This window comes from Pygocentrus nattereri, chromosome 6 (genome assembly GCF_015220715.1).
Source record: "Pygocentrus nattereri isolate fPygNat1 chromosome 6, fPygNat1.pri, whole genome shotgun sequence".
Taxonomy (NCBI): domain Eukaryota; kingdom Metazoa; phylum Chordata; class Actinopteri; order Characiformes; family Serrasalmidae; genus Pygocentrus; species Pygocentrus nattereri.
In genome coordinates this window covers 28,438,928-28,466,824 of record NC_051216.1, presented here as the reverse complement: position 1 = coordinate 28,466,824, position 27,897 = coordinate 28,438,928, and the positions used below count along the sequence as shown (strand labels likewise).

Sequence of the window (27,897 nt, the reverse complement as noted above, 5' to 3'; positions counted from 1 at the left end):
AACAATGTGACATGAAAGGACAAGAATACAGGAGTGCTCTAAATAAAAACAAAACAAAAAAGGAATTCAACACAGATGGCGTCCAAGAATGTTTTAATATTCAGAGCACGAGATACATTTCTAGAGCCACAAGGGTATATGAGACTAGACATGACCTTTGCATATAGTTTCAGCCCTAATAAGGAATATTGACCACTCTTCTTAAGCATATTACTCGCAGCAAAGAATTTAATGTGTGGGTGTATTTTTATAAACTACATTTTCTAACAAAATATGCAGATATCAAAGAGCACCACAGTCAATGAATCATAATTATATGGGACTCTAACAGGAAGGGTTCCACTAACAATAGAGATTTGTTATAGGACTAAATTCATACAAAACCACTGTTGTGTATGTTAACCTACAATACTGTTAAGAAAGAAAGGGCTGGTGATTGACATAGGATTCAAAACCTACAAGAGGCACTTTGAAATAAAAGTCCTGCTAATTGCAAAAAACAATACCAGCAAAGAGAGGTGCTGGTGTGCACGCTAATAATTATAATATCATTCAGCTTATTTCAGTCTCTTAGTTGTTCACTATGAATTGCATTAATGTCTTCATGTTTTATTCTGCAATACTATGACCTGTATTTGTAGTAGGTTAGGGTGGATAGTTGTATAGCTGAATTTTAGGGGTAAAACAGTCCGGCTACATCACCAGCACCATCATCATCATCATCAACTGGGAGTAGTTTTTTTTTTTTTCCTTCTAAAAACAGGAAAGTCCTGGCAGCCATATACGTTCTAGATCTGTGGCTCCAATTAGACAATACACTATTGAATGTCTTGTCCTGTCTGTCTGCTGATCAGCATCCATTTCTGAGCAATGGATCACAAAAAAACTGGGAAAGGCTACTCTAGATCACTTTCAGGGATCTCTTGTTTTCTTGTTGCTATGCTACAACAAAAGGACATAGAACTCAAAAATAAAAATATGATGGAAAACATTCAGACCGAGCCAGAAATGGTGGATGGTGGACACACAAAGAAACAAACAAAAAAAAAAAAAATGCTTATTGAGACTGAGCAGAATGACCATGGTGTATGAGAATTGTGTGATGAGTGTGTAGATGAGCAGTGTAGACCACAACATCGGATTTCCCTGCTTCCTGTCTTGGTTAAGAAGGTGAGCTAGTGAAAACAGAAGATGTTGCACATGGCTGAAACAACGCTGAGTGCCCGTGGAACAGAGTTTGTGTTTAGTTCAGCTTTCAAACAGCTTTCTGAAGGCAGTGCAGATCTCCTGGATCATGTCGGAGGTGGTGGTGGCTCGACCATGTTTGTCGAAGGCTTGCCTGTTACACTGCCTAGTCAATGAGGTAGCGGCAAATGCAGCCACCAGTGTTGGATTCATACTGGCAAACGAGAAACAGAATATTTATGGAAAAACTACTCATATTCAAGTGGAAAAACACTACAATATTGATGCAATAATGAAGATGAATTTGGCTGTGTGGATAAGGTGACCAAACTGCACATCTTACCCTTTGGTTGCATCTGGGAATGAGCTGAATGCCCAATGGGCAAAGACACCTAGAGCTCCAGAGAGCAGGTCTCCCTGCCCCCCACACCGACGTCCACTCCCCTGGTGACTACATGTTATCACTAGAAAAACAAACAGTGCAAGGAAACAACAAAATAAAGCTACAATATTGTTTGAAGTGGTACACAGACTGCAGCCAAATGTATGTTGAAGCTGACTGACCTCTGTTGCCATCAGTGATGATATCCTCCTCGCCCTTCAAAACCAGGGTCACATTGCCCATTGCAATGCTCAGCTGCTGGGCACTCCCCTTGAGGTCTGTGCTGTCCAGAGGCTCACGGTGCTGAAATCAAAAAGGGTGCAACACAATCCAGCAGTCAATAAAGTGTGTTGGGCTTTGTCACTGTTTAGGTCTACAGAATAGCATACTGCTTAAAGGAGAATTCCATAGATTTTTCAAAATTTCTCCATAATTCTATTGTTTATAAAAGTAATTTAGAAACAGTGCACTGTAGCGAAACAGTGAATAAGGTTTTTTTTTTTTTTTTTTTTTTTTTTAAACAATGGCGGTAACAGAAACCAGGGGTTTGCAGTATATACAATGCAAATATAACCATTTTATTTACTATGATAGGTGAACCTACATGTGTCTGAGTTTTCATATGTAATGCTGATTATAGTAAATAGTAAGGTTGCTCTGGCAACCTAGGATGGTTCCGCATGGAGTTTTTTTGTCTGACATGCAGCAGCTTTTTTGTCTGACATGCAGCAGCTTTTTTCCAGTTTTAGTAGTCATTAAGAATTTAGTAGTCATTAAAAATCACACTCTTCTGTATATAACTTGAAGCTTTTAGGAGTATTAAAACTCTTCTTCTGTCTGGCTTCTATTTTTGCCATTGTAGACAACTCTTAACTCTGGTAAGTTTCTCTAGAACAATCATACTACTCTACAGAACTATACAGTCATAATGAACCAAAACAATAATAATTGATTACATTCCTTACCATAGCCTCATAGAGACGACTGAACTCCATGAAGTTGGGCGTTAAAATGCCTCTTTGATAAAACTGGATGATTGATGGCTCCTTAGCAACTAACCAAAGTCCATCCTGTAGGAAAACACACCACACACACACATTACAGATCTTTATTCATCTTTAATACCTACTTCGTAGGTTTACAATTTTAACAAAAAACTTGTTACTTACTGCATCAATGATAACTGGAATTCCTTTGGATTTTGACTTTTCAATAACCTCCTACAACAAAGTCACAAGGAAATATTGTGTACAGCAAGCTGCATGAATATATATGTAAGCAATAAAACACTACGATCTGTGAGAAATCTTCCTCTTACCTTAGCAGTCTTGAGGATCACATCTTCCCTCCCTAAGCCAGGACCCACCACCAGACTATGTAACCTCGGCAGCCATTTCTCAATCTCCTCCACAGCATTAGGACTGTCTCTGAAGGTTCCAAAATGACAGAGGTCTTACTATTTACAAGAACATACAAAGCATTTGCATCTCTAATCTCTACTGAAGAAACATATCCGCTTAATGATTAGATTGATGCACTCACAGCACAGGATGAACTATGAGCTCAGGACTATAGGATTTGATCACAGTGGCAGCATCTTTGGTGCAGAAAACATGGGACAGATCTGCACCCTGAGAAAGAGAAAGAATACTGGAGGACTTTGGAAAGCACACAAGGTCCTATACAGGCTAAATGCTTACGGTTCTTTAATTTTAATGTCTGTATTTCACATAACCGGCTACTTACGACTTTTAATGCAGAAATGGCTGCAAAGTATGGAGCCCCAGTGTACCTATCGAAACAGAGAATGACTGAATAAAAGTGAAAGAGCTGGCACACGATTGTGGTTTGTAGCTGTAATGGTCACTTACTCTTGACATCCTCCAATGACTCCAATACGGCCATCTTGACCCTTGTGCTTTTTGGATGTTAGTGGAGGAATGGTATTTTTAATCAAAGGGAGGACACTGTCCATGCTTCTGTGTGCTGCCCTTCCCAGGGAGAATGACCGCTCTATGACTGAAAATAGGAACACAGTAACATCAGACTCCCAATCACTGTGCCAAAAAGACAAATACATTTATGGTATATATTGTAAATATTTATGGTGGGTTCAACTAATAACTAAGAAATGCTATTTGAGACTTTTACTGATCTGTAATTCACTTGTAAAAACAGAAATGTTTGTTATTAAATGCTTAACAAAATTAAGAAAGATGCTCAATTTTTAAAACAGGTGTTCTCTACATTTCTAGGCCCCAGCCATACTGATGACATAAAAGCACAGGTACCACATGTATTATCCTGCTGTCACTCGTTTAAAAGAACCAATGTAACCTAGAACCAAATTAAGCCCTAAGTGAAACCACCATATTCGATTAAGCATTATTCTAGGTCAGTACTGAACACCATCTTCAGTCTTGGGCAGACCTGGAGCAGCTTGCTGACTGCTGTTAGCATACTCAGCCTCCGAAGCTTGACTGCTATGGTTGCCAAAGTATAGACGTGTAGGAGGTACAGGGGCACCAGTATGGGAGTTACGGGTGGGCTGGGTAGCAGGCGATTGTGTAGCCACAGGTCTGGAAAGACCAGCAAACATCTGGCCAAGCATCTGCAGCATATGCAACTCTCTAGTGTGTTCCGTCTCCCTACGGAGGTCCTCCGCTTGAAGTCGCTGCTCCTCGAGTCTATAGAAATTCTCTTCTGCTTCCAAACTCTGCTCCAGAAACTTCTCCATCAGTTTTTCCAGGGACAGGTTTGTGAAGCGCTTTTTGAAACGTTTCGCTCTGCTTGCTGAAGAGGACGGCATGCTGTTGGGCTGCAAGCTGCTCTGTTTTGCTGGTATACCTGTGCGTGCATAGAAGGACAGAAGAAACAGTGAAGAAATGGAATTGCTGTGCCACCATGCACGCTGAATCTATGATGGTAGAGCTGGAAAAGTCTGCAGAACAAGACAAGCTGAAATTTGGATGGAAGAGTGAAGGATGAGTACTTACTGCTGCTGCTACCAACGGTCACCGGGATGGGGTAGGATGGATACTCGATCTTCACAGGATATTCAACATTGGAACATTCTCCAGTGCCTTCCATGTCAGAGTCCTGGGGCTGGTCTATGCTCTCACCATCTTCTTCGGTGCCATCCATCGTCTCATCGCCTTCAACAGCGACACTGTCTATGTCCTGGGAATCTAACGTGGCCGATGATCTGCTGCTCAGTATCCTCTCCATTTCCTCGTAGAATTTAAAGATCTTATGACACTGGCTATTTTTCTTTGATGCTTTCTTTGCTTGAAAATACTGTCTTTTCAGGCTTTTCACCCGCACTCTGCACTGGTCCGGCGTCCGATCGTAGCCCATATCTCCCAAACGACCCGCTACGTCGCGGTAAACGTGACTGTTTCGAAAGTTTCCGTCGAGCGCCGTTTGGACGTCATGTTCCCCCCAAATGTTCAGCAGTGCTCTCGTCTCCGCGTCTGACCAGTGGAAACCTCGCGTTGGATTCACTAACATGGTGTTAAGCCGTCACAGCAGGCAACAAACGACGATGTGACAGAATTTTGCGAACCACACTCATTCAACGTTAAGCTAGCTGGTTTAGCATTCAAACTGACTCGCTAGCTAGAACCTAGCTAACGTTAGTTAGCTGACTGGCTACCTTTCTTCGTGCACGCCATATCACTTAGCGGCGACTGCTGGGAAAACCGAGCCTAACGTGGATCAGTTATCTTCTCGTGATCAGAGCAATTGAATGTACATGCATCCAGAAAGGCTAACAAAGGCGTCTGCGCTGCATTACAGAGCGGATTATCCAAACTGGTTTCTGCAAAGCTGCTTAAAAACTTCCTCTGAGCGGCGCTCCGTAGCAACAACACATACGTCCTACACATTGTGTGTACTACGTCACAGAGACGGGTGGCAGAGTACTCTCTTGGCGTAAAAATCAGGATATAAAGCCGTAAACAAACACGACGACGTCGAGTTTGTGTTGTGTAGTTATTTTTAATAACTACTTCTTTGATGGCGAAGTTTGACAAACGACCAGTGTTCCCTCATGGGCCACCTGCAATGCTTTAGGGTACAGACAGCTAGCTTCAAAACAGGCAGAACAGAAGTGCAACTCTGAGCTAAACAAGGCTGAATGTTAAACTCTACACAGCCCGGGCTACCAGTGTAAGAACCTGCGTTGAATTCTGTGGATTTACCTTTATCGTACAGAAGGGTTACTGTAAGAGAGAAGGCTACAGTTATGGCGCAGAGGAGCAACTTTGTTTCCATGCATTCCGCTCTTGTAAGTCCTTTCAAATCATCAACACGCCAGTGGATGAACTCTGGCCTTACCAGTGGACCGACTTTGTAGTGATTCAGCGAAAATGAAGACCGCACGTTTTAACAGCAGCGGCGGCATCAAGTTCAGTGTTTGGAGAGGAGAGGAGAGGAGAGGAAAGGTCCACTGGCGAGATCTGCACCGTGTGTTTGTTTGGAACGCGCCACACAACCAATCAGACGTCAAGAGCAAGTCCACTGTTGATTCTGATTGGACGTATGTGGGCTTACGTCACAGAAAAAAAAGATTCTATTAGTCCCGTGGACTTTTTCTCTGGGTCAGACGAGTGAAGCATGACTCGGGATTATTTTAGAGCCGACTCCGACTCTCGACTCCCGCCAGTGCAATCGACTCCTTGACTCCACATAATTTTAACCAGAGACGGTTTAACAAAGAAAATAAAGGGGTAGTTACCTTGTTCCTCTTTCCACGGGGCTGAAGGTGGCTTCGTATTCGTCAGCTTTTTCGTGATTTGTTGCATTCTACTTTTCCAATACTAACGGTGTTCCATCCGCACGTCATTATAGTGTAGTAAACGTTTTACTGTGTTTTTAATGTTAATTAAGTACAGACTCAGTTTAATATGACTCCTTAACTCCTGATGGTGATTTAGGCTATAAAATATCCTTATTCTTTTAATGCTGGTAATGGCTTCTGATAAGGTGATTTAAGGTAGCACAGTTCGTCATAACACAGGTCCATGAGACGTGCTACCTCCTCAAAATGTCCTGCCAGTGCATATGTATCACTCTACATAAAACTGTAGGTACATTATTTTATTACCCTAAATCACAATGTAAGAAACTGCTACCAGCAATAGAATTACAGGTGGAATATTTTTATAGTTTAAATGACCTCATTAGAAGAATACTTAGGTGCATTAGAAGAATAATTAGGATTTTTTTTGATAGCCTGTATCTCTTTATCAGGGGATAAGTAATAGGCTGAGTATGCACTGAATCAACATTAAAAGCACAATAAAACGTTTGAAACACTAAGTTACTACACTATACCAAACATGCGCATGCTCAGTCGGACCGCTGGACGGCAGGACAAACTGCCAGAACACGTGGCGTCATAATGAAGCTCCAGCGCTGTTTAAGGTGTAACGGAAATCGGAGGACGTCTGCAAGTATGAGCCAAACTCGGCTTCATCCTCTTTCCCACAACACCCGAAACGTACCGATTCGGATTGTTTGTATGGTGATGAACTATGAGCTCAGGACTATAGGATTTCCCATTTTCCCAGGACTATAGGATTTCATTATAGTAGCCCTGATCGTGTAGAAAAGGGAGAGTATCTGTGCAGGGCGCACCTGCAGGGCGCACGGTTTTTAGCAGGTGAGCGACGATCTTTAAAGCGGGAAATTAAGCAAACACTCAGACTCAAACACTTTCTTTGACCACACACTTCCCGTCAAAATGCCCTTTGAGCCCGTTACAATGAAATAAATAAATAAATAAAATACAAATACGGAGTCGACAGTATCAAAGAGTCGACTCCAAGCATTTCGACTCTCCGAGTTACTGTCCCAGAGTCGCTCCCAATTCCCAGAATGATCGGAGTCGAAGAATCGATTCTTTCGGAATCGACTCATTACTAGATCAGCCTCTAGATCAGCTAACATGATTTGAATCTAGTGCAGTGACTTATCAGACAAGATAACAGCTGACTTATTTGTCCTTTGACCCGTTATTTCACGGGTGATGTGCGTGGCTCCGCCTACTTTTGAGGATTTCCTGCGTCGTCAGCTTCAAAGTTCAACTTCACTGAACCACAACAATGCTGAGCTGTGAGGGTTTGGAAAACGATTGGATGATTTACGTTGTGACCGCTAGCGAACTTACTCAAGGGAGGGCGGGCAGTGAACAAGTAAAAAACGGCAACAGCAACGATGTCCTGTGAGACACATGTAAGACATCGGGCTCTTTGCTCTTTGTCGTTTTGTGTCATATCCAGTATGTTTAGATGAAAGTTCAGCAGTGTTGGGATCACTGCTTCGTCGTGGAGGGTGAACCGGAGCTCTGTGCTGAATACTATGACCGAATCTGGGAAAATGAAGAAGCCCGACGTGAAAGTTGTCATTCTGGGTGACATGAATGTGGGAAAAACGTCTTTGCTCCACAGGTACACAGAGAGGAAGTTCAAGGACACTGTCAGCACGGTCGGAGGGGCGTTCTTTTTGAAACAGTGGGGACCTTACAACATCTCCATATGGGACACTGCAGGTAGGACCATTACAGCTTAGTTCTTGTTCATGCTAGGCTAATGCAAACATTTAACAACTTTGTAGCTCCATGAAGATTCATTCCGTGCAGACTTGGGCCAGGCTTACTTGCATAATAATTAAAATGTTCATCATAAGCTTTTCCAGTTATTAGCAAGTTTAGTAAGCGCACGAGTCCACTGTGACATCACAAATAATCATATTTGATTAATAATGTCGTTTTAAATTGACTCAGCATGCCACAGTTGTGACGTAGGGTATGCAGTTTGTTTTAGCCTTTAGGTTTCTTGGATAGATTATGCTTTGCAAGGCTATAGATATTTTAACAAATAATACCAGTTCTGTTATTAAACTCAAATAGGACATTGAGTGAAAAAACACAGAACACAAGCCTATGCTGGCCAACTTTTATTAGGCTACCAATAAAAAATAGAACCCAGATAACACGTCTTCACGCTAATTTCTAGTAAGCCAAAATGGGAATAGGTTGAATTATCGTGGATTTTTCCAAAATATAAACAGTTCTTTTTCTTAAAGTCAATATCTTGGTTTGTTTGCGTTGAATAAAGAAAAACTCTGTAGTTTCTCTGTGTGGACAAAAAAAATCAGCTGTTTTCTTCACTGAACAGTCTTAAGTCTGAAATAAAGTGCCAGTATTTATGTGTCTGACTTTAGATGTTAGATATTTTAGACTTTTAGAACTGATAAATCTAAGAAGAGTGTGTGCTGTAGGCTCCAGCATGTGGCCTACTATGAGAAGTTCATTCGGCCTTGTGCACCCTATTTTGGCAATGATTGAACAGACTACCGTGTGGTAATGGAGACTGATACACTTAAGGTCACAAAGTCATATGACAGGCTACAGAATATCAGCAGGAGCCTAGACTATGTGGTGTAGCTACCCTGCACATGGCCGCTGTTGAGCAAAGCATCTGAGTCAACACGTGTACTTCTTATGAGGTACCTAGTGAGGCATCACGGGGCATCTTAGTTCCCTATTATAAAGTACATTCAACATAAAAGACGTGAAAGAATTGTCATGAGATCTCATGGTAAATTTCTCTCTCTGTCTCACATGCTTAACCTGCATAGGTTTTTCTGTTCGTATTCTCTGTTGCTGGGAGAAGGTCTTTTGTAGGTTTTTCTCAGAGACGACCTTTATCGCCGCTCATGGAGCTGGATCACCCAATGTATCTTTGCTGATGGAGGCATGAATGAAGCACTACAGTTTTAGGCCAAATGTCATAAGCTTCTGGTAGCTCACAAATAGAAGACTGTGCATAGTTGTGGTGTCAAAAAACGGTGGTTTCTCTTTTTTTTTTTGCTATGGGGTCACTGCAGAGGTTAAGAGGAGGTGGATGGGTGTGGGAGCTTTTCATCTGAATTGTCTTTATCTACTGTTTTGCAGAGTATTTTAATGGTAAGATTAGCTTCTGAGTCGTCAGCGGAGTGATCCACATTTACTCATCCAGCACACTCATTTCCTTCTTTCTTTCTATTAGTGTTTCTCAGCAGACCATTACCGAACCTAAAAATAATATATACGTTTACAATGTAGATACACATAAGTAACAAGCTTACTGAGTAGCATTATAGTGAAGACTTAATACTACATTCAGTACATATTTGCTGAATGAGGAACAAAACTACTCTCACATCCTCAAACAGGCATAAATGTGCATGCACACTGAGAGCTATTGTAGTGAGACTTGAGGGCTGAGGACCACTGCATATTTCTAAAACAGCAGGCCCTTGTGTTTCACTTCTTAGGTCTTTGAACTTGTGTGTCTATTCTTCATTATTTCCTTAAGTCTACTATCTTAATTCTCACAGGAAAATGTTCTCGGACTCAGTTTTCGAACACCAGCCCTGTTGTCCACCTGCACCTTACAGTTTTTTAAAATTTTCCTGGTATCACTAGTGCTATGTGGTATTGACACAATTTATTATTAAGATAATTTCCAAATATATCACTGTATGAGTTGGGGGTGAGTGTTATGGCAAAAATACTGTGATATGTCAAATCATTTTCTCAATTTTCCCTTTTTGTTAAGAGTGGCACATTTACAGTGCCTTGAAAAAGTATGAAAAGGCATAACAACACCCACAAACTGGCGTTTGTATTCAGCCCCCCTAAATAAAGTCCATTGTGACCAATTGCCTTCAGAAGTGACCTCATTAGTAAATAGAGTCCACCTATGTGTAATTTATTCTTAGTATAAGTAGAGCTGTTCTGTGAAGGCCTCAGAGGCTTGTTAGAGAACATTAGTGATCAAACTGTATCATGAAAACCAAGGAACACATCAGACAGGTCAGGGATAAAGTTGTGGAGAAGTTTAAAGCAGGGTTAGGTTATAAAAAAATATCCCAAGCTATGAACATCTTATGGAGCACTGTTCAGTCCATCACCTGAAAATGGAAGGAGTATGGCACAACTGCAAACCTACCATGACATGGCCGTCTACCTAAAGTGACAGTCCAGGCAAGGAGTACACTAACTAGGGAAGCAGCCAAGAGGCCCATGGAGGAGCTGCAGAGATCCACAGCTCAGGTAGGAGAATCTGTCCACAGGACAACTACTAGTCATATACTCCATTCATCTGGCCTTGATGGAAGAGCTGCAAAAAGAAAGTCATTTTTGAAAGTGAGCCATAACAAGTCCCATTTGCAGTTTGCCACCAGCCCTGTAGGGGACACAGCAAACATGTGGAAGAAGGTCAGATGAGACCAAAGTTGAACTTTTTGGTCTAAATGCAAAACGCTATGTGTGGTGGAAAACACTACACATCACCCTGAACACACTATCCCCACCGTAAAATATGGTGGTGGCAGCATCATGATGTGGGGCTGCTTCTCTTCAGCAGGGATGGGTAAGCTGGTTAGAGTTAATGGGAAGATGGGTGGAGCTAAATACAGGGCAATCCTGGAGGAAAACCTGTTAGAGGCTGCAAATGACTTGAGACTGTGACGCAGAGGTTCACCTTCCAGCAGGACAACGACCCTAAATATGCAGCCAGAGCTGCAGTGGAATGGTTTAGATCAAAGCATATTCATGTGTTAGAATGGCCCAGTCAAAGTCCAGACCTAAATCCCACTAAGAATCTGTGGTAAGACTTGAAAATTGCTGTTGAGATGCTCTCCATCCAATAAGACGGAGCTTGAGCTATTTTGCAAAGAAGAATGAGCAAAAATTTCAGCCTCTAGATATGCAAAGCTGGTAGAGACATACCCCAAAAGACTTGCAGCTGTAATTGCAGTGAAAGGTGGTCCTACAAAGTATTGACTCAGGGGGGCAGAATACAAATACATGCCACAATTTATAAAAATTTTGAAAACCATGTATAATTTCCTTTTAACTTCACAATTACTTGCTACTTTGTATTGATCTATCAAATAAAATCCCAATAAAATACATTTAAGTTTTTAGGTGTAACGTGAAAAAAATTTCAAGGGGTATGGATACTTTTTCAAGGCACTTTTTTAGGGTCAAAAAAGAACCAGTAGAAAACAAAAAATCCTATTAAAAACAAATTATACAATGCCTTTTATAAAGCATTTAAAATCCTAAATACCAAATTTAAGCAAGCCTATTATTCTTTTCTTTGTAATCAAACATAGCTGATCAGTGTGATTTAAATACTGTTGATTACAAAAAAGTGTATTGTGTTGTAATGTGACATTATTTATCAAGAAAATGATGAATGTAAAAAAAAAATCATGTTTTCCCACCCCTAGCATCAAGTGATATTAAAGTTGATATTAATAATTTAATGAACTTGTGCTTAATGAGTATATGGACCCTCTTAAATGGCCTTACAAACCTGAAATAGGTTTTTATTAGACCATTTTGTCCTGTTTACTTCTCTTAAAAGTACACAGGAAACCTTATGCAGTAGAGAAACAATGATCTGATAATGTATATCAACTGTAACAAATCTAGCTTGAAACAGCACTCACACTGTGTGCTCACATGTTGAATTTGGTATTCTTTCACTCTCTGTGAGAGTTTGATGTGAAATGCTGCACTCTACAGAAACATTCAGTCAGAATTGTTCACATTGGTGGTGATAGGAACTAGGTGTCTGAAGACATTAAGAAAATGATTACATATTACACCAAATGATTGTTAATATGCTGTCTGAGACAATGTTTTGCTTTAGTGATAGCTTGAAGAATTCTTGGACTCTTTTTGGAGTTTTTTTTATATAAATACACTGCTCAAAAAAAATAAAGGTAACACTCAAATAACACATCCTAGATCTGAATGAATGAAATATTCTCATTGAATACTTTGTTCTGTACAAAGTTGAATGTGCTGACAACAAAATCACACAAAAATCATCAATGGAAATGAAATTTATTAACCAATGGAGGCCTGGATTTGGAGTCACACACAAAATTAAAGTGGAAAAACACACGACAGGCTGATCCAACTTTGATGTGATGTCCTTAAAACAAGTCAAAATGAGGCTCAGTATTGTGTGTGGTCTCCACGTGCCTGTATGACCTCCCTACAACACCTGGGCATGCTCCTGATGAGGTGGTGGATGGTCTCCTGAGGGATCTCCTCCCAGACCTGGACTAAAGCATCCGCCAACTCCTGGACAGTCTGTGGTGCAACATGGATGGATTGGTCTGTTGGTGGATGGAGCGAGACATGATGTCCCAGATGTGCTCAATCGGATTCAGGTCTGGGGAACGGGCGGGCCAGTTCATAGCTTCAATGCCTTCATCTTGCAGGAACTGCTGACACACTCCAGCCACATGAGGTCTAGCATTGTCCTGCATTAGGAGGAACCCAGGGCCAACCGCACCAGCATATGGTCTCACAAGGGGTCTGAGGATCTCATCTCGGTACCTAATGGCAGTCAGGCTACCTCTGGCGAGCACATAGAGGGCTGTGCGGCCCTCCAAAGAAATGCCACCCCACACCATTACTGACCCACTGCCAAACCTGTCATGCTGAAGGATGTTGCAGGCAGCAGATCGCTCTCCACGGCGTCTCCAGACTCTGTCACGTCTGTCACATGTGCTCAGTGTGAACCTGCTTTCATCTGTGAAGAGCACAGGGCGCAAATGCCAAGTGTCCTGCACGGTGTTGGGCTGTGAGCACAACCCCCATCTGTGGACCTCGGGCCCTCATACCATCCTCATGGAGTCGGTTTCTGACCATTTGCGCAGACACATGCACATTTGTGGACTGCTGGAGGTCATTTTGCAGGCCTCTGGCAGTGCTCCTCCTGTTTCTCCTTGCACAAAGGCGGAGGTAGCGGTCCTGCTGCTGGGTTGTTGCCCTCCTACGGCCTCTTCCACGTCTCCTGGTGTACTGGCCTGTCTCCTAGTAGCGCCTCCAGCCTCTGGACACTATGCTGACAGACACAGCAAACATTGATGTGCCATCCTGGATGAGCTGCACTACCTGAGCCACTTGTGTGGGTTGTAGAGTCCGTCTCATGCTACCATGAGTGTGAAAGCACCACCAACATTCAAAAGTGACCAAAACCTCAGCCAGAAAGCAGAAAGGTACTGAGAAGTGGTCTGTGGTCCCCACCTGCAGAACCACTCCTTTATTGAGTGTGTCTTGCTAATTGCCAATAATTTCCATCTGTTGTCTATTCCATTTGCATAACAGCATGTGAAATTGATTGTCAATCAGTTTTGCTTCCTAAGTGGACAGTTTGATTTTACAGAAGTTTGATTTACTTGGAGTTATATTGTGTTGTTTAAGTGTTCCCTTTATTTTTTTGAGCAGTGTATATACAAATCACTACTTTGCCTTCACTATTTTACCATCGTTAATATTACAGATAAAAAAACTCAGAAGACATCTAGGTTCACTGGTGTCTTGGGATCATAAATAAAATGACTGTATTTTGTTTTGTGGACATTGTGACCCCTGATCACCAGCACTGTAAAGAAATCGCAGTCGACAATTTTCTCTACAATGCAAAAGTTCACATCAAAATGCTTTGAATGATTCTTCACATCTTAACAACAGAATTATACAGCAAATTTGCTTTAAATGAAGTGCCTGAATTACAATCAGCCAATTTTATAGCTTAATAGGTTTTAAAAGAAAAAGGATTGCTGTCCACATCCACCAATTTTCAGTGGTAATGCGCCATCTCTATTGTGCAGTATTGTAAGTAGAAACAGACAGAAACCAGATTTTAGCTGATGCATTGGCAGTGTCCATTTGCACTAAGTGAAAAGCTTTAACCACACAGCCTGGCTACTTGCAGTAACTTCAGCCGATAAATCATGTGACTTTACAACATCAAAACACTTATTTTTGCTTCTGTGTTCATGGAAAGCACTGAAAGAAGCAGTGTTCAAGAGAGAACCGGAGAGATTATTTAGTGTAAATAGAACAATTGAGTCAACTTTCCACTCACACATCAGTATTGAATTAATAAATATGTAAAATATCAATCTAACAATAACAGTTGATGAGCTGAAACAATATCTAGGACAATGTGATGATGCGGGTTGGGAAAGTGTAGTGGATAACACTATTGGCCTGGGTACTTATTTACCATCCTTTATTATTGTCTTAAACAAGACGAAAAAATGTAGTTATTCCTTCAGATTAACTTGAGTTGTTGCAATCAAAATGTACTTTTAATAGTGATATGTACAAATTAGATTAAAAAATGCACATATTCAGATATAAGTAATAGTATAAGACACCAAAACCTTAAGAAAGTGTGGTTGGTAAGAATGACCTTAGATATAGCTTAGAAGAAAAGCAGAATAATTTATTGCAGAAATATAAGGTAATACAGCTAAATCAGTATCAAGAAATGCATCATGTTACCTTGAACAGTGTAAATGTGGTACACTAAGTAAATATGCAACAACATCATTCTAGTTGCACTTAGTCGAAATAGCATCTGCCTTTTTATAACCATCAGCGCATTTTAAATGACAGACGTTGGCATTCACTAAGTTTTTGTTATCTATCAGTACTGCAAAAATCTATGAAAATCTATAAAAAATGATCATTATTGGCTGTTGCGCTGGTAAACACAAAACTGTGCACTGTAGGTAGTGTTCAATCCAGGTCCTGGTGGCTCCCAGCTTTACACGTGTTGTTCCTGGTCTGACGCACCTGATTCAACTTATCAGCCGGTTAACAAACCATTTCTGAGCTGAGGTGGGTGTGTTAGAGCTGAGATAACATTCAAATCAGGATCAGTGCTGAGAACCACTGTACTACGACTGAAGTAGGGAAGCACTGCTTTCAGTAGCACCATGTTAGCATTATAGACAGTGATCTTATACCTTAATATCTTGTGTAGGTCGGGAGCAGTTCCATGGCCTTGGCTCTATGTATTGTCGTGGAGCGGCCGCAGTCATCCTCATCTACGATGTCACGAACTGGCAAAGCTTTGTAGAGCTGGAGAACCGTTTCCTTTCCTTAACTGACACTGCCAACTCTGACTGCATCTTTATCATAGTAGGCAACAAAGCTGACCTGACTGACCTGCACACCTATGTGACAGACCCACAGCCTGGACAGGAGGTTGAGTCTGAAGCTGATGCTGCACCTCTGAGTTTGCCTCCTCCTGTCTCTCCCCTCCTACACAAACAGGTGAACAAAGAGGATGCCATGGCTCTGTATGGACGTGTTCTACGTTACAAAGGCCTGGAGGAGAAAGCCTGTCTGCCTGCTGAGAGAATGTGTTTTGAGACTAGTGCTAAAACCGGATACAATGTGGATGTGTTGTTTGAGACTGTGTTTGACATGGTGTTACCCTCCATCCTGAAGAAGAGAAATGAGGGGGAGAGCTCAACTGTGGACCTGGAAGCACCCAGAACAGAGAAGAAGAATAAAACTGGCTGCTGTAACTAGGAGGGACACAGAAGGGACAAGAAACTTGAATTCATTTTACTGCCAAATACAAAAAAGCAACAGAAGGTTGTTTAGACTCTATGGAATATGATGGTAAGCCCTTTGAAGAATCATTGAGAAAGGTGGGCCCTGCTTCTGTAAATATATTACAGTAAATTTATTTTTAATGGTAATGCAGTATTTTTCAAACTGAAAATGTGTTGAGTTTCTCTTGCAGTAACTTTAGTATTCACCAAGTAAGTGTGAATACTTCAAAATACTAGGTGATTATTTTGGGTAACAAAATGATGTCCAAAACACTCCACACATCCAAATTACACTGAAATTCTCAACAGGTTCTAACTATTAACTGTTAGGTGTGTGGTATAATCTCCAGAATGCTGTGTAATTATGTTGGTGGCACTTATTATTGTTTATTATTATTCATAATAATAATAAAATAGGGGTAGGTTTCAAGGCAGTCCAACAAAATTACACTCAAATCTCTATAATATTCTAGCTATTGAGCTGATATAGGACAGTAAAACATCCCATATCTGGATTTTTTTTTGCAGTAACAAATTATTAAGCACAAAAGAACTTTAACAGAATTTTACTGTTAACAGAATTAACAGTTGTGTTTTAAGCAGGAAAGTAAATTATAAAAAACAATGAAACCAAAGTAAAAGCCATTGTACAGCCTAAATTAAGTTTTGGTTCTAGATAAGTGCCTTAGTACAGACGTTTTACCTCGCATAGCTACCTGGTATTTTTCCCACTTAACTGTATGACATAACTGTAAAATTTTTATTCTTTGTCCTTGATACATTATTACACCATATAATCACCCATTTATTAGTTATTTTACTATCTGCTGCTTAATATCTAGAACCTGTTCAGTGGTTACTATAATTTTATCCAAAACAATACCACAGCACTTTTGAGACTGTATTACCTAGTTCAACCTGTTAGAAATTTCAGTGTAATTTGGTTCACCTGGATTGGAACTTAAAATAATTACACTGTACTTTGGAGTTTGTAACAGACACTTGCCTGGTTAATACCTAGAACTTAGTGGATTGCAAACGAAAGCACTACTGAAGAGTTGCTTGGGTTCATTATAGTATTTTGGGATATAAAATGAAGGAAACAGGGCTCATTTGGTTGTTAAGCAACAATTTGAATAATCTTCCCCCCCTTCTGTGATCACACTAGTCTTATTTTATCTTATAATTGTTCTGTGTGATGATAGAAATACAACTTATTCTTCATTAATGTGTTCAGATGTTTCCATGAACGACTTGAAGATATGAAGAGTGATTTTCTTTTATAGTACATTTCCTAATCACTGATAGTATTGTCATGTAAATGCTCTTATAAGATCATGTAAATGATCTTAATGCTAATAATACTTTATACTTATTTCGTATATTTGGAATACCTAATCCTTTATCATATTTTGGGAAAGTAATGCCTCTATTTTTGCATTATGAGTTTTTGTTAGTGCATAAAAAGATTCTGGGAGTTTATGTGAAATGTCTTTGCTGTGTCTTGCATAACTCAAACTGTCACAAACCATTGATGATTATCTCTCAAGAGCTCAAGCAAACAAATGACAAGTACCCGAAAAAGTTACAAACGGAAGCATTTATTTGGCTGTTACTCAATAATGGTCACATTCACAATCTTTCAGAACATTTTAAAAAATTATTTTCCACATAATTACATTATTCAAACAAGCACTTGGGTAATTGAACTGTATTATTGAAATACATGGCAAAAGGGGATTTTCATTGTGATAGTACCTTGTTCAACTTCATGGTATATGTTCATGGTTTTTCAGAACAAGGATATAAAAGGCACATAAAACCTGGTAAGGCACGTGGTGAGCACAGCCAAGCAAAGTACAATGTGTTCAAACACACCGTTTGATTTGGTCTATTAATCATTTAAGGGCTGCTCTTTAGAAATGGCTTTGATTTCTGGAAGAAATACCTGCAGTAAACAAACCAATAATGTGTGCCTTTGGCTATGAGACAAAAACACATTCAAATCAACAATGATTATGCCATGAATACAGTCCAACTGTCTGTAAGTGTCAATTCTGTAAAGCTCAGAACTGAAATCAGTGCAATCTGTAATTTGGAGAGCACAAAACAAATGAATATATGACTCATATTCTGTTTAGTAAGACAAAATATATAAAGTGTTGTAAAGAATGTTCTGAATAACCCTTTTCTAAAGCAAATCTAATAGTGGTCTGCAAATGAGCTGCGTAACCAAGGTGCATATATGCGTAGTGCTCGGCAATAGCCGAGGAAGCATAGCATAAATGGTGGACCAACATAATGTATTTTAAGTGCAGGTAATCTGATCAAATTTCTATGCAATACCAAAAAAAAAACAAAAAACCCACAAAACAAAATTTACAGTTGAAGAACAATGTTAGTGAACTACAGAGTTATAATTTCCTGATGATAAAGCATATTTAATGTTAAGCGAACACTAACGAATGGTGGTCAATGTAGTTGTCTTAGCCAGTGCAGTAGTTAAGCGTCTGGATTTTGTATGAGTCATACTGAGGCTAACACTTTACTTTGTGTGGCAGAAGCACACAGTGACACACGAAGATGCATATAAGGGAAACAGTGCATTAACATGGGCGTCTTTGGTTCTGCTGTATGCTCTTGGTAATATTAATTACACAGAATGGAGTTGATAAGAAGTGAGGTAATAAGTTAGGAAAAAAGCACCATTTCAAATGTAACATAAGTAAATAGATACAAACAAAAATGATATCTATGCTGTTGATGCTCCTTTGACTTCTCTATGATCAACACATTTACATGTCTATTTCAGTCCTCAGGCACATAGTGGAGAAAGGGATAAAATAGGATGGAGTGACTTTGAGGGCCATTTATGGCAGTGTAAATGTTTGCTCTGCATGTTTTATGTGATTTGGCGCAGTTATCAAAAAATATCTTTTTGATATTTCAAGTTTATGGAACAATCCTGATTCTACTAGTTACCATATTTTGATCGCAGTGTGAATCATAAGGCTTAATTTTGTTACCGGAAAGGCACATTAACACTGTTGAAATGGTCACGCCCGCATGTCAGAGTTCATAGGTTTCAAGTCACAGGTTCTTCATGCAGACCTGGCAGCGGCTGATGCGTGAGAGGAGCTGCCCGGCTTTTAGAGTCTCGGACTCATGGGAACTCTGGAAGGGCTGGTTGATGGATGTCAGCCAGAAACTGTGCTTGTTAGCAAAGTAGTGGCAGGTGCCCTTGGCCCCATTACACTCAATGAAGGGAGTTGTACGGAAGTCCTCCAGACATGAGCCTGGAGACGCCAGTGACTGACCACCTCCCTCGTCTCCAGCTGCCGTGTGCTGTGTATGAGACATAGTGACATAGTATATGCTCCATGACACAAAAACTACTACTACTACTACACAAAAATGTATTTGCCTTTGTGTCTTTTACATTTGGTAGTTACATTATTAAATCATTTACAGTACTGTGTGAGTCTGATGCCACCCTTTAATTTATGCAATTTCTAGTCAAAACACTTTTTTCAGAGTGAGGGGGAAAAAATCAGTATATACTTTGTCCATCTCTAAAATCTTTATGCACCCTACTGACACTTTAATGCTTCTATCCTTTCCATCTTAAAACCGAACGGTCACAGCTTCCAACAACAGCTGTTCCCAAACGTGTCACAGACATTATGTGTTCCCCTTTAAAGAGACCCTAAGATTTACACAAGCAAGCACCCAAAGACACCTTAGCTGCCTCACAAATTTCTTTGTATCTCAAATGGCTAATGGAGATGTTTCTTAGGAGACCAGGTATAAGATAATAACTTCCTTAAAGAATGAGAAAGTCAAAGTAAAATAAGTGACAAAACAGTAGTTTAAAAAAATGGTGCTTAAGAATTGATTGATATACAGAGAAAACGGGACTCAACCATTCAAAGACAGACCACCAAAACTGTCATCATCAGATAAACGGTACTTGGCAGTTTATGAACCAGAGAAGCTGCTGATGGTTCAGTTATGTTTTTAACTGTTTTGCACAATATAGATATTTTACATTTACTTCAGTTGTTAAACATAATTCTTATTATATAATATTAAATACTAAACAAATACAATGAACAAAAATAGGTTTTCGTAAGCATCTAATAAATATAATCCAACAAGTAAACGCCATCTAGCCAAGCTGAGTGTGTTTAATTTGTGACGCAGAACATAGATTTGACCAAAATAAAGTGTTTTTAAAATGGATTACATTTTTTAAAAATTCACTAAAAACCAGTATCGGCTAATACTAAAGGACCAGGTATCAGTATCTGAAGGGGAAAAGTGGTGTCAGTGCATCTCTAGTTTACAGGAAGCATGGAAAAACATCCCTTTGGATTTCTTTAAAAACTGAAATTAGGTCTCCTTAAAAGAATGGAAGCTATAATAAAGGGAAAAGGTGAATGCACTAAATTCTGAAAAAAATTCTGTATTTTGTTGTTGAGGCTTCTGTGTAATTTTCTCTTAAGTATATGTTTTTAGCTTTTTTCCAGACACTGAAGAACTGAACAACTTGCACCTTATAGCCATTCTAATGGAAAATTAAATAAATGAAAATGTATATACAGTATACTGCAGAATGATAACAAGTAACAATGAATACAAATGATTGAAGACTCACCATGAGGAAAGAGTAGCCAATCCACAAGCTTCTCCAGCCTACAGGGCACTGAGGAATAGTTATGTCCTGACTATGCACAGCTATGGCCACAGATGGAGCTTCGCACACTGAACAGCGGCTTATGTATGGTTTGATGTCTGCCTCCTCCACAGGCATCATGGGAATAGGGGCAGTTGTGGAGAGCCAATAGGATTTGTCATTCCGACTGGCATAGTAGCATATGTCACCGGGATTGCAGTACAAGAACGGCATGGTATTGAAACGGGGAAGACAGGAGCCTGCAAGACCTGGATGAGGACCAATATGGCATGTCTTTAAAACCCTTAAAACCTGTTTTGTAAGCAGTTATTAGTACATTAGAAGGTGAAGAAAGTGACAAGCAAGGTGCCAAGAATGTTGGCAAGCAGTTAAGAACTGTACTGGCTGTTAGTGCTAATCCTCTGTTATTCTGCTAAAGGCTACTTTACTCACCCAGGTCCTGATTATGAGCTTTTTCTTGCCCTTCAAAATAAAGCAGACTGTAGCCATCCCACAGCTTTGACATTCCCACAGGGCACATGGGTGTCTGCTCAGACTGACTGTGTTTCACCAGCAGGTATCCAACGCTGACACTTCGACCTGGCATACCAGGACGACCTTGAATTCCAGGATGCCCACGGGCCCCTGGAAAAAGCAGGCACAAATTCTTAATTCAAATTCACAAATTCCCTTGGAACATGAATAGATGCTGTAAACTGTAATAGCATAAACAAAATTATATATAAATGCGAACACTTACTGTAACTGCCTACCAAAGCAAGAAAGTATTTGACTCATTTCGCTTAGCCATTCTAAAATCTCTCAGAATATCCTGGTGACCTGCCACCTCAAATTCTGACACAGTCCAGAATGCTGTAATCATAATCCTCACACATTCACTAAAGCATGCCCAATCCACTTACCTTCTAGGCCCTGGAGGCCTGGATGGCCCACTGATCCAGAATCTCCGCGAAAACCTGGGTGTCCTGGTATTCCAGGTAGCCCTGGCATCCCCTTCTGCCCATTTGGTCCCAAAAACCCTACAACAAGAAGTCTCCTTGTCATTATAGTGACAACCCATGTAATGAATGTACACATTTCAGAGATAAAACAAAACATTCCATAATCTGATTTGGTAGCCTTCCGTTTTGCTTTACCTTGATCTCCAGGGAGTCCAGACGGGCCTGTCTCCCCTCTTACTCCATCTGGTCCACGAATACCATGTAGACCAGGTGGCCCTCTTTCTCCTGGTACTTTCACAGGAACTGGAGGCCGCCCCTTAGCACCAGAGGCACCAATAAAGCCTGAAGAAGTTAAGACATGGACATTAAACTGCCTGTAATAGAAGGTAACCCTTTGGGAGGTTGTGCATTCTGATAAACCTATTTCAAATAGGTACAATATTTTTTTGCTTCTATAAAGACAGAAGTCTAACAGAATGAGCCATAGACAGACAGAGTAAGGAAGATGAAGATCAAAAAATCTCAATTTCAAAAAGCACAGTTATTTACCTGGTGGTCCAGTGTCTCCTTTTGGACCAGAAGGGCCTCTGTCACCCTGGAATCCTTGTCTTCCTGGGAATCCCATCATTCCTTGCTGTCCTTTTAAACCTGCAGAATAGATGTGTTGTAAAAAGGATGATACAGTGAGTATGAGTTTAATCTTACCAGCTCTAGGAAAACCCACAAAAGCCTGACTGAAATTTTGCCCCAGTCGGAAGCAAACAGGTAAAGCTTGAAAATGTTCATTGCTATACTTTGTATAGCAGAGTGATGCATGTTGTAAACATTGCCAGTTTCTTGTGTTTGGTAGTTTCTGCTCTGTAACACCTTAAGGCATTGTATGCCACACAATGCCACTACCTGCCTCTGTTTTGTGCTTAAATATTAATTCATTAATATTGGCTCAACTCACATCCCTACAAGGATATGATGTATACAGCCTTGTTGGGAAGTTTTAACTGGGAGAGTGTGGTGTTTTAACTGGGAAGTGTTAAACTAAAAATCATACTGTAGTCAATAAATCTGTGTAGAAAAGTGTTTTTCTTTTAGTGAGGCACTTAATCAGTGAGACAATCCGTTAGAGAGTCAATTAGTTTTGCCCAACGAGAATTCATGAAAGGCCACTACTATATTTAAGGTGATGAGTAACATGCTATTCTCCAGATTACAAACATTATGCATTTTGGCCCAGTTGTTATGTAATTAGCAGATTATACTGGAGTTTAATTCTAGTTAGCAGGACCAAGATGAGGAGAACAAGACTAACGGATGAGTTGAAACATGCACATGGGCAAGCAGAGTTTGAAGTGTATCTTGTGGTGTCTATCTTGTGTTGAGTCTGAAAAGTAAAAATGCTTAGAAATCAGGTGTTTAATGTAAGCAAATAATTTCAGAGAAAAGAAATCAAACACTATCTATCAACACACTGTCTATATGTATCTCTGCAAAATTCTATTTCTAGAAAATGTACTCATATTCTGTTACATCTCAAATACATATGAAGTCATTATATTTATACCTTTTCTTCCTGATACTCCAGACTGTCCAGGTAGTCCTTTATCTCCTGTGTCCCCCTGAACCCCTTTAAGTCCTGTGATTCCAACTTCCCCTGGAAAGCCTTGATCTCCTTTAGGTCCAAATGGAGATGGAAAACCTGAAGGACCAGTGGGTCCAGGAAAACCTGAAGAAACACAAAATCTCCTATCAGAATAGCTGGTGATGACATATGTGCTTGTAGAGTTTTTGCTTCATTATTTTGCTGCATTATTATTTTATGTTTCTGATTAAATCTGTAAACTAATTCTAAGAGCCTGCTTTGAGGACCATGTGGCTAACTAGTAATAGTTATTACTGTCACTGTGGCACAGTATACTTATTGCTTTACCTGGAAGACCTTTCTGCCCATGTGATCCTGAATCTCCTGACACACCCTTGCTGCCAGGGATTCCATGTGTCCCTTGAGGCCCTTGAACACCTGGAAGACCTGGTTCACCCTGATAACCTAAAGAAAAATGCAACACCTATGATATGCTTTCACAGACACAAAACAAATAAAAAAAAAGTCTTGCTCTTAAGATCTTTTATAGTTTTTAAGACTGCTCTTTAACACTTAAACGTAAAACTTCAGACAAAAAGACATTAAGAAAATCATACTAAATCCCACTTTGCAAATTAAGAAAGCATATTGCCGCTGTAATTTAAAAACCTTTGTAATACATTTTATTTACTTATTTATTTACACTGCCAGCTGCCCTTAATACTGAGAGAACTTCAATGATGAACGGACCAACAGATCCAAAATTATTTCTAATAAAAACTTACTGTAATAGAACATTAATGCTGAGAATATTTTTCTTCTCTCATAAAGCTACAAGGTTTTGTCAGAACAGCAATGATATACTTGATGACCCACCCTGATCACCTGGTGAACCCTTAAGGCCATGGGCCCCTGGGACACCAACCTCTGCGCTGGGAATGCCTATCTCTCCTTTTTCTCCTTTCGGTCCAGGCTCACCTGGTGACCCCCAGGTGTCACTACCTAAGAAGGGCAGTTATAGAGATAAATTATAACATAGTTTAATGATAAATAAATATAAACAACTTACAAACATACGTTTTGCAAAAACTCATAACATGGCTACATAAAGAAAGACAGAACACTAAACAGTGAATAGCCTACATGTGGTAAATTGACAGTCTGTTTATATTGTTGCTAATTTGCAACTGTAGATAATTTGGCTATGATTGCCAACGATTTCTCTAAAGGTTACTTTTGAATAACTGTCAATAATAAAGGAATACCTGGAATGCCGTGAAGACCTTTTTGACCTTTAAGTCCATCCAACCCAAAAATTCCTTTAAGTCCAGGAAAACCTAAAGAGGGGAACAAATTATGTCCATGTCAACTTCAACTTTCATCTTTTCACTTTATTACAGTAAATCTGAATACAATAAATCAGGGGTGGGAAACTGAGGGCCACAGTCCAGCACAGTTTGCTGACTTCTCTGTTCTAACATGCCTACTAAACCCGTGTTTCCAGCAGGAAAATCACCAAAGTGTTTTAAGTATTTAAATACTAATTAAAAAATAAGAGCTGGTGTACAACTGACACTGCACATTTGACAAAGCAGGTGGGCTTTGTAATTTGTAATTTCTCTTTTCATGAATAATTATACAATAACTCTGTAATAATTTTAAATATCTAGTCATTTTAACTGTTATATGTTTTAACTGACAACTGTTCCCATTCCTGCTGTACAAATGGCAGTAACTGAACTAGTGCATCATCCACATTTATGTCCAGAATATATTTATACATTTCCAACATTCATAGACAATTATTGCATATTACCTTACATTGCGTATATCACCCTTTTACGTAGAGAACTAAGAAAGAGTTTCTGCTGTGGTCTGTCTACAAAACTTCAGATATCACATTATTTTACGAAGCTTGCATGATGCACCTCTGTTCACAGATTTAATTCCCAAGTCTGGTGCAACAACACACTTGCTATATGTTCAACTCTGACTACATAACTTTTCAAAATTAAATTCTCAAAACTAGGCCCGTCTTCTCAACACTCACACCTGTTTTTTCCTGTCTATATTTTTTACTGTGACTGCCTAATTTCTGAGCTTTTGTGTGCTCCGCATGTTTATTTCCAGTTGAAGTGACAGTTTTTTTAAAGTTTGTATAAGTAAAAATGTCCTTTTATTCAATTGTTGTTGTTATTTGATTTTATTATTAGTTTGTTAATTTGTAAAATGGAGCTATTTCTTGATTTTTGCATTAACAATAACACAACCAAAAACAAGAACTGATCCATTGTCCCATTATTCATTCTTCTTCTTCTTGTTCTTTCGGCTGCTCCCTTTAGGGGTCGCCACAGCGGATCATCTGCCTCCATCTTGCCCTATCCACTGCCTCCTCTACTTTTACACCAACCATCTCCATGTCCACCTTCACTACATCCATAAACCTTCTCTGAGGTCTACTCAACATTCTTTGACCAATATATCAACTATTCCTCCTCAACACATGTCCAAACCATCTCAACCTGGCCTCTCTGGCTTTATCTCCAAACTGCTCCACTTTCACTGTCCCTCTGATCTGCTCATTTCTAATCTTGTCCATCCTTGTCACTCCCAACGAAAATCTCAGCATCTTCATCTCCGCCACCTCCAGCTCAGCCTCCTGTCTTTTAGACAGAGCCACAGTCTCCAAACCATACATCAAAGTAGGACGCACTACTGTCTTGTAAACCTTCCCTTTCACTTTTGCTGCTATCCTTCTGTCTCACATCAGCCCTGACACCCGTCTCCACCCACTCCATCCTGCCTGCACCCTCTTCTTCACCTCTTTTCTGCACTGTCCATTGCTCTGGATGGTTGACCCAAGATATTTGAAGTCATCCACCTTTACGACCTCTACTCCTTGCATCTTCACCTTTCCACCTGCCTCCCTCTCATTCACACACATGTATTCCATCTTGTCTCTACTGACCTTCATTCCTCTCCTCTCCAGTGCAAACCTCCACCTCTCCAGATTCTCTTCCACCTGCTCTCTACTCTCACCACAGATTACAATGTCCATTGTCCCATTTTTCAGTACTGGTTTTAAAATGAAAATTGAATGACCAAAAGATAAATGGACCTAATCCGGAACAACAGATAGGCAGTCCAGGTGTTGATCTAACACAATATAATTCCCAGAAAAGGAATAAGAACTCAATATGACTGACTAAAGAGGATAGAGCATATATTCCTCACAAATATAATTAAGTAAGAATAGTATTATTTGAACATGCTCAGACAAGTACAAAGTCATGAAAATGAATAGGTAACTAAATCAATAAATGTAACCAGTTCCTTCCCACCTCATTGTGTAAAGAAATGAAGAACCAATTTTAACACTCCTGAAAATTCATTGGTATTAGCTTAGACATACCTTTTTGTCCAGGATGGCCTGGTTTACCACTGACCCCTTCCTCTCCCGGCACTCCTGCCCAACCCTTAGTACCCTGGTTTCCTGGAAAACCTTGTAGCCCTTTAAAACCTGCCAAAAGAATGGAGGTGATCCAGTTGTGCTGTCTGTGGATTAATAGGAAACAGACTAATACATAAACCAGGATCCATTGTTTTATCCAATCAGAGTGATTCATCACAATTGAATTCCCTTACCTGGTGCCCCCTCCAGTCCAGGTTCACCTTGATACCCTTTCATTCCTTCGATGCCATCAAAACCAGAACTTCCTCTTTCTCCAGGCTCACCTATAAAACCCTTATGACCTGTACAAAGCCCAGAAAAAATAATTCCTCATTATTAGTCCTCCTCTACTGCTACTACTCATAAAGGTTCTGTAGTTTTTCTTGGTCAGCTCCTGAGTAGACAGTTGAATGCCTTACCTGAAGGTCCAGACAGACCGGATTCCCCCCTTGGCCCTGTGGGTCCAGGGAGGTCTAAGATATCACCCTTGTCACCTGAAGAATAGCAATTTCAGTTAGTAATTATCTGCTGCCAGTAACTACTTTGTTCAGTTTTATCAGAAAATTGGATTTTCCGACCAGGAGGCACTATGGGTGATGAAGTTGGGTATACTGAAATGTATACCCAAATGTCTGCTAAATGCTGTAAATGTTACACTGAAATTGAAACTGAATTGGCTGAGTTGAGACATCAGTCCAACATTCACCCTGGCCAAAACAATGAAGAGGACAGCCAATCAACAGAGAGTAATCATATATGACTGTAATAATGATAATTTAATGGTCATTTTTAAAATTTTAAAACCATTTTATTTTTGCTACATTTGTGTTCAAACCAACTTCTCCCTTGTAGAAATTCTGTCTATGAAATGACCTATATATATATATAGTAATATACTAGTATTACTAGTCAGAAGTCATTTACCTTGTATACATGTATGAATATAAATTATTCTTAGTCTTTTTTTATTGATTCAACCTTTTTCAGCAGGCAAGGTTGGTGCATCTAATAAGAAATTAAGCCAAATTATGATTTAGTTTGCCAGGCAACTTTTTAAAATTCTGGCTATTTATTGTATATTATGCAAAGACATATTATTCAAGCTTATCCAAGGGAAAGATTCTAATATTAACATGTGAGCCCCCCCCCCCCACCAAGGTTAATTTTATTTCTCTTATGGGGGGTCATTTTATTCCAGGTCACATGTCACAGTCTCCCTCAATTCAACCCCTG

General features: G+C 39.8%; 3 protein-coding genes across 6 annotated transcripts in view; 1 reads left to right on the top strand and 2 right to left on the bottom strand.

The window, feature by feature from the left end:
• Positions 1 to 76: 76 nt before the first annotated feature.
• On the bottom strand, positions 77 to 6,037 carry naxd (NAD(P)HX dehydratase). Of its 3 annotated transcripts, XM_017704698.2 has the most exons (11): positions 4,564 to 5,536; positions 3,998 to 4,414; positions 3,439 to 3,586; positions 3,314 to 3,359; positions 3,110 to 3,198; positions 2,886 to 2,994; positions 2,737 to 2,787; positions 2,533 to 2,637; positions 1,750 to 1,870; positions 1,529 to 1,649; positions 77 to 1,399 (listed from the first exon to the last, which is right to left on the bottom strand). In XM_017704698.2, the coding sequence occupies exons 1-11, from the start codon at positions 5,075 to 5,077 to the stop codon at positions 1,249 to 1,251; spliced, it is 1,872 nt and encodes a 623-aa protein (XP_017560187.1). In that variant the 5' UTR covers positions 5,078 to 5,536; the 3' UTR covers positions 77 to 1,248. The 3 variants fall into 3 exon arrangements, with proteins under 3 accessions (XP_017560187.1, XP_037395101.1, XP_037395100.1); XM_037539204.1 differs by lacking the exons at positions 3,998 to 4,414; positions 4,564 to 5,536 and adding an exon at positions 5,906 to 6,037; XM_037539203.1 differs by lacking the exons at positions 3,998 to 4,414; positions 4,564 to 5,536 and adding an exon at positions 5,770 to 5,990.
• Positions 6,032 to 17,986, top strand: rab20 (RAB20, member RAS oncogene family). The gene is made up of 2 exons (XM_017704699.2): positions 6,032 to 8,120; positions 15,421 to 17,986. The coding sequence occupies exons 1-2, from the start codon at positions 7,931 to 7,933 to the stop codon at positions 15,972 to 15,974; spliced, it is 744 nt and encodes a 247-aa protein (XP_017560188.1). The 5' UTR covers positions 6,032 to 7,930; the 3' UTR covers positions 15,975 to 17,986.
• Positions 17,586 to 27,897, bottom strand: part of col4a2 (collagen, type IV, alpha 2) — a 103,712-nt gene continuing 93,400 nt past the window's right edge. Inside the window, exons 36-48 of one of the 2 annotated variants that reach the window (XM_017704695.2) lie at positions 27,084 to 27,158; positions 26,859 to 26,966; positions 26,626 to 26,733; positions 24,479 to 24,550; positions 24,090 to 24,215; positions 23,562 to 23,678; positions 23,196 to 23,357; positions 22,187 to 22,285; positions 21,833 to 21,979; positions 21,599 to 21,715; positions 21,129 to 21,320; positions 20,658 to 20,944; positions 17,586 to 19,345 (exon numbers count right to left, since the gene is read on the bottom strand). In XM_017704695.2, the coding sequence (XP_017560184.1) occupies positions 19,091 to 19,345; positions 20,658 to 20,944; positions 21,129 to 21,320; positions 21,599 to 21,715; positions 21,833 to 21,979; positions 22,187 to 22,285; positions 23,196 to 23,357; positions 23,562 to 23,678; positions 24,090 to 24,215; positions 24,479 to 24,550; positions 26,626 to 26,733; positions 26,859 to 26,966; positions 27,084 to 27,158 (1,865 nt within the window). In that variant the 3' untranslated portion in view covers positions 17,586 to 19,090. The remainder of the gene's footprint in view (positions 19,346 to 20,657; positions 20,945 to 21,128; positions 21,321 to 21,598; positions 21,716 to 21,832; positions 21,980 to 22,186; positions 22,286 to 23,195; positions 23,358 to 23,561; positions 23,679 to 24,089; positions 24,216 to 24,478; positions 24,551 to 26,625; positions 26,734 to 26,858; positions 26,967 to 27,083; positions 27,159 to 27,897) is intronic. The other variant, XM_017704696.2, reaches the window with a different exon arrangement.

Coding starts and splice junctions, on each gene's coding strand:
- naxd (XM_017704698.2), bottom strand. CDS start 5,077: ATGTTAGTGAATCCAACGCGAGGTTTCCACTGGTCAGACGCGGAGACG. Junction 3,587..3,997: donor CAGTCAGCAAGCTGCTCCAG/GTCTGCCCAAGA, acceptor TCCTATTTTCAG/TCATAGAGCGGTCATTCTCC. Junction 1,650..1,749: donor CATCACTGATGGCAACAGAG/GTCAGTCAGCTT, acceptor TTGTTTTTCTAG/TGATAACATGTAGTCACCAG.
- rab20 (XM_017704699.2), top strand. CDS start 7,931: ATGACCGAATCTGGGAAAATGAAGAAGCCCGACGTGAAAGTTGTCATT. Junction 8,121..15,420: donor CTCCATATGGGACACTGCAG/GTAGGACCATTA, acceptor TATCTTGTGTAG/GTCGGGAGCAGTTCCATGGC.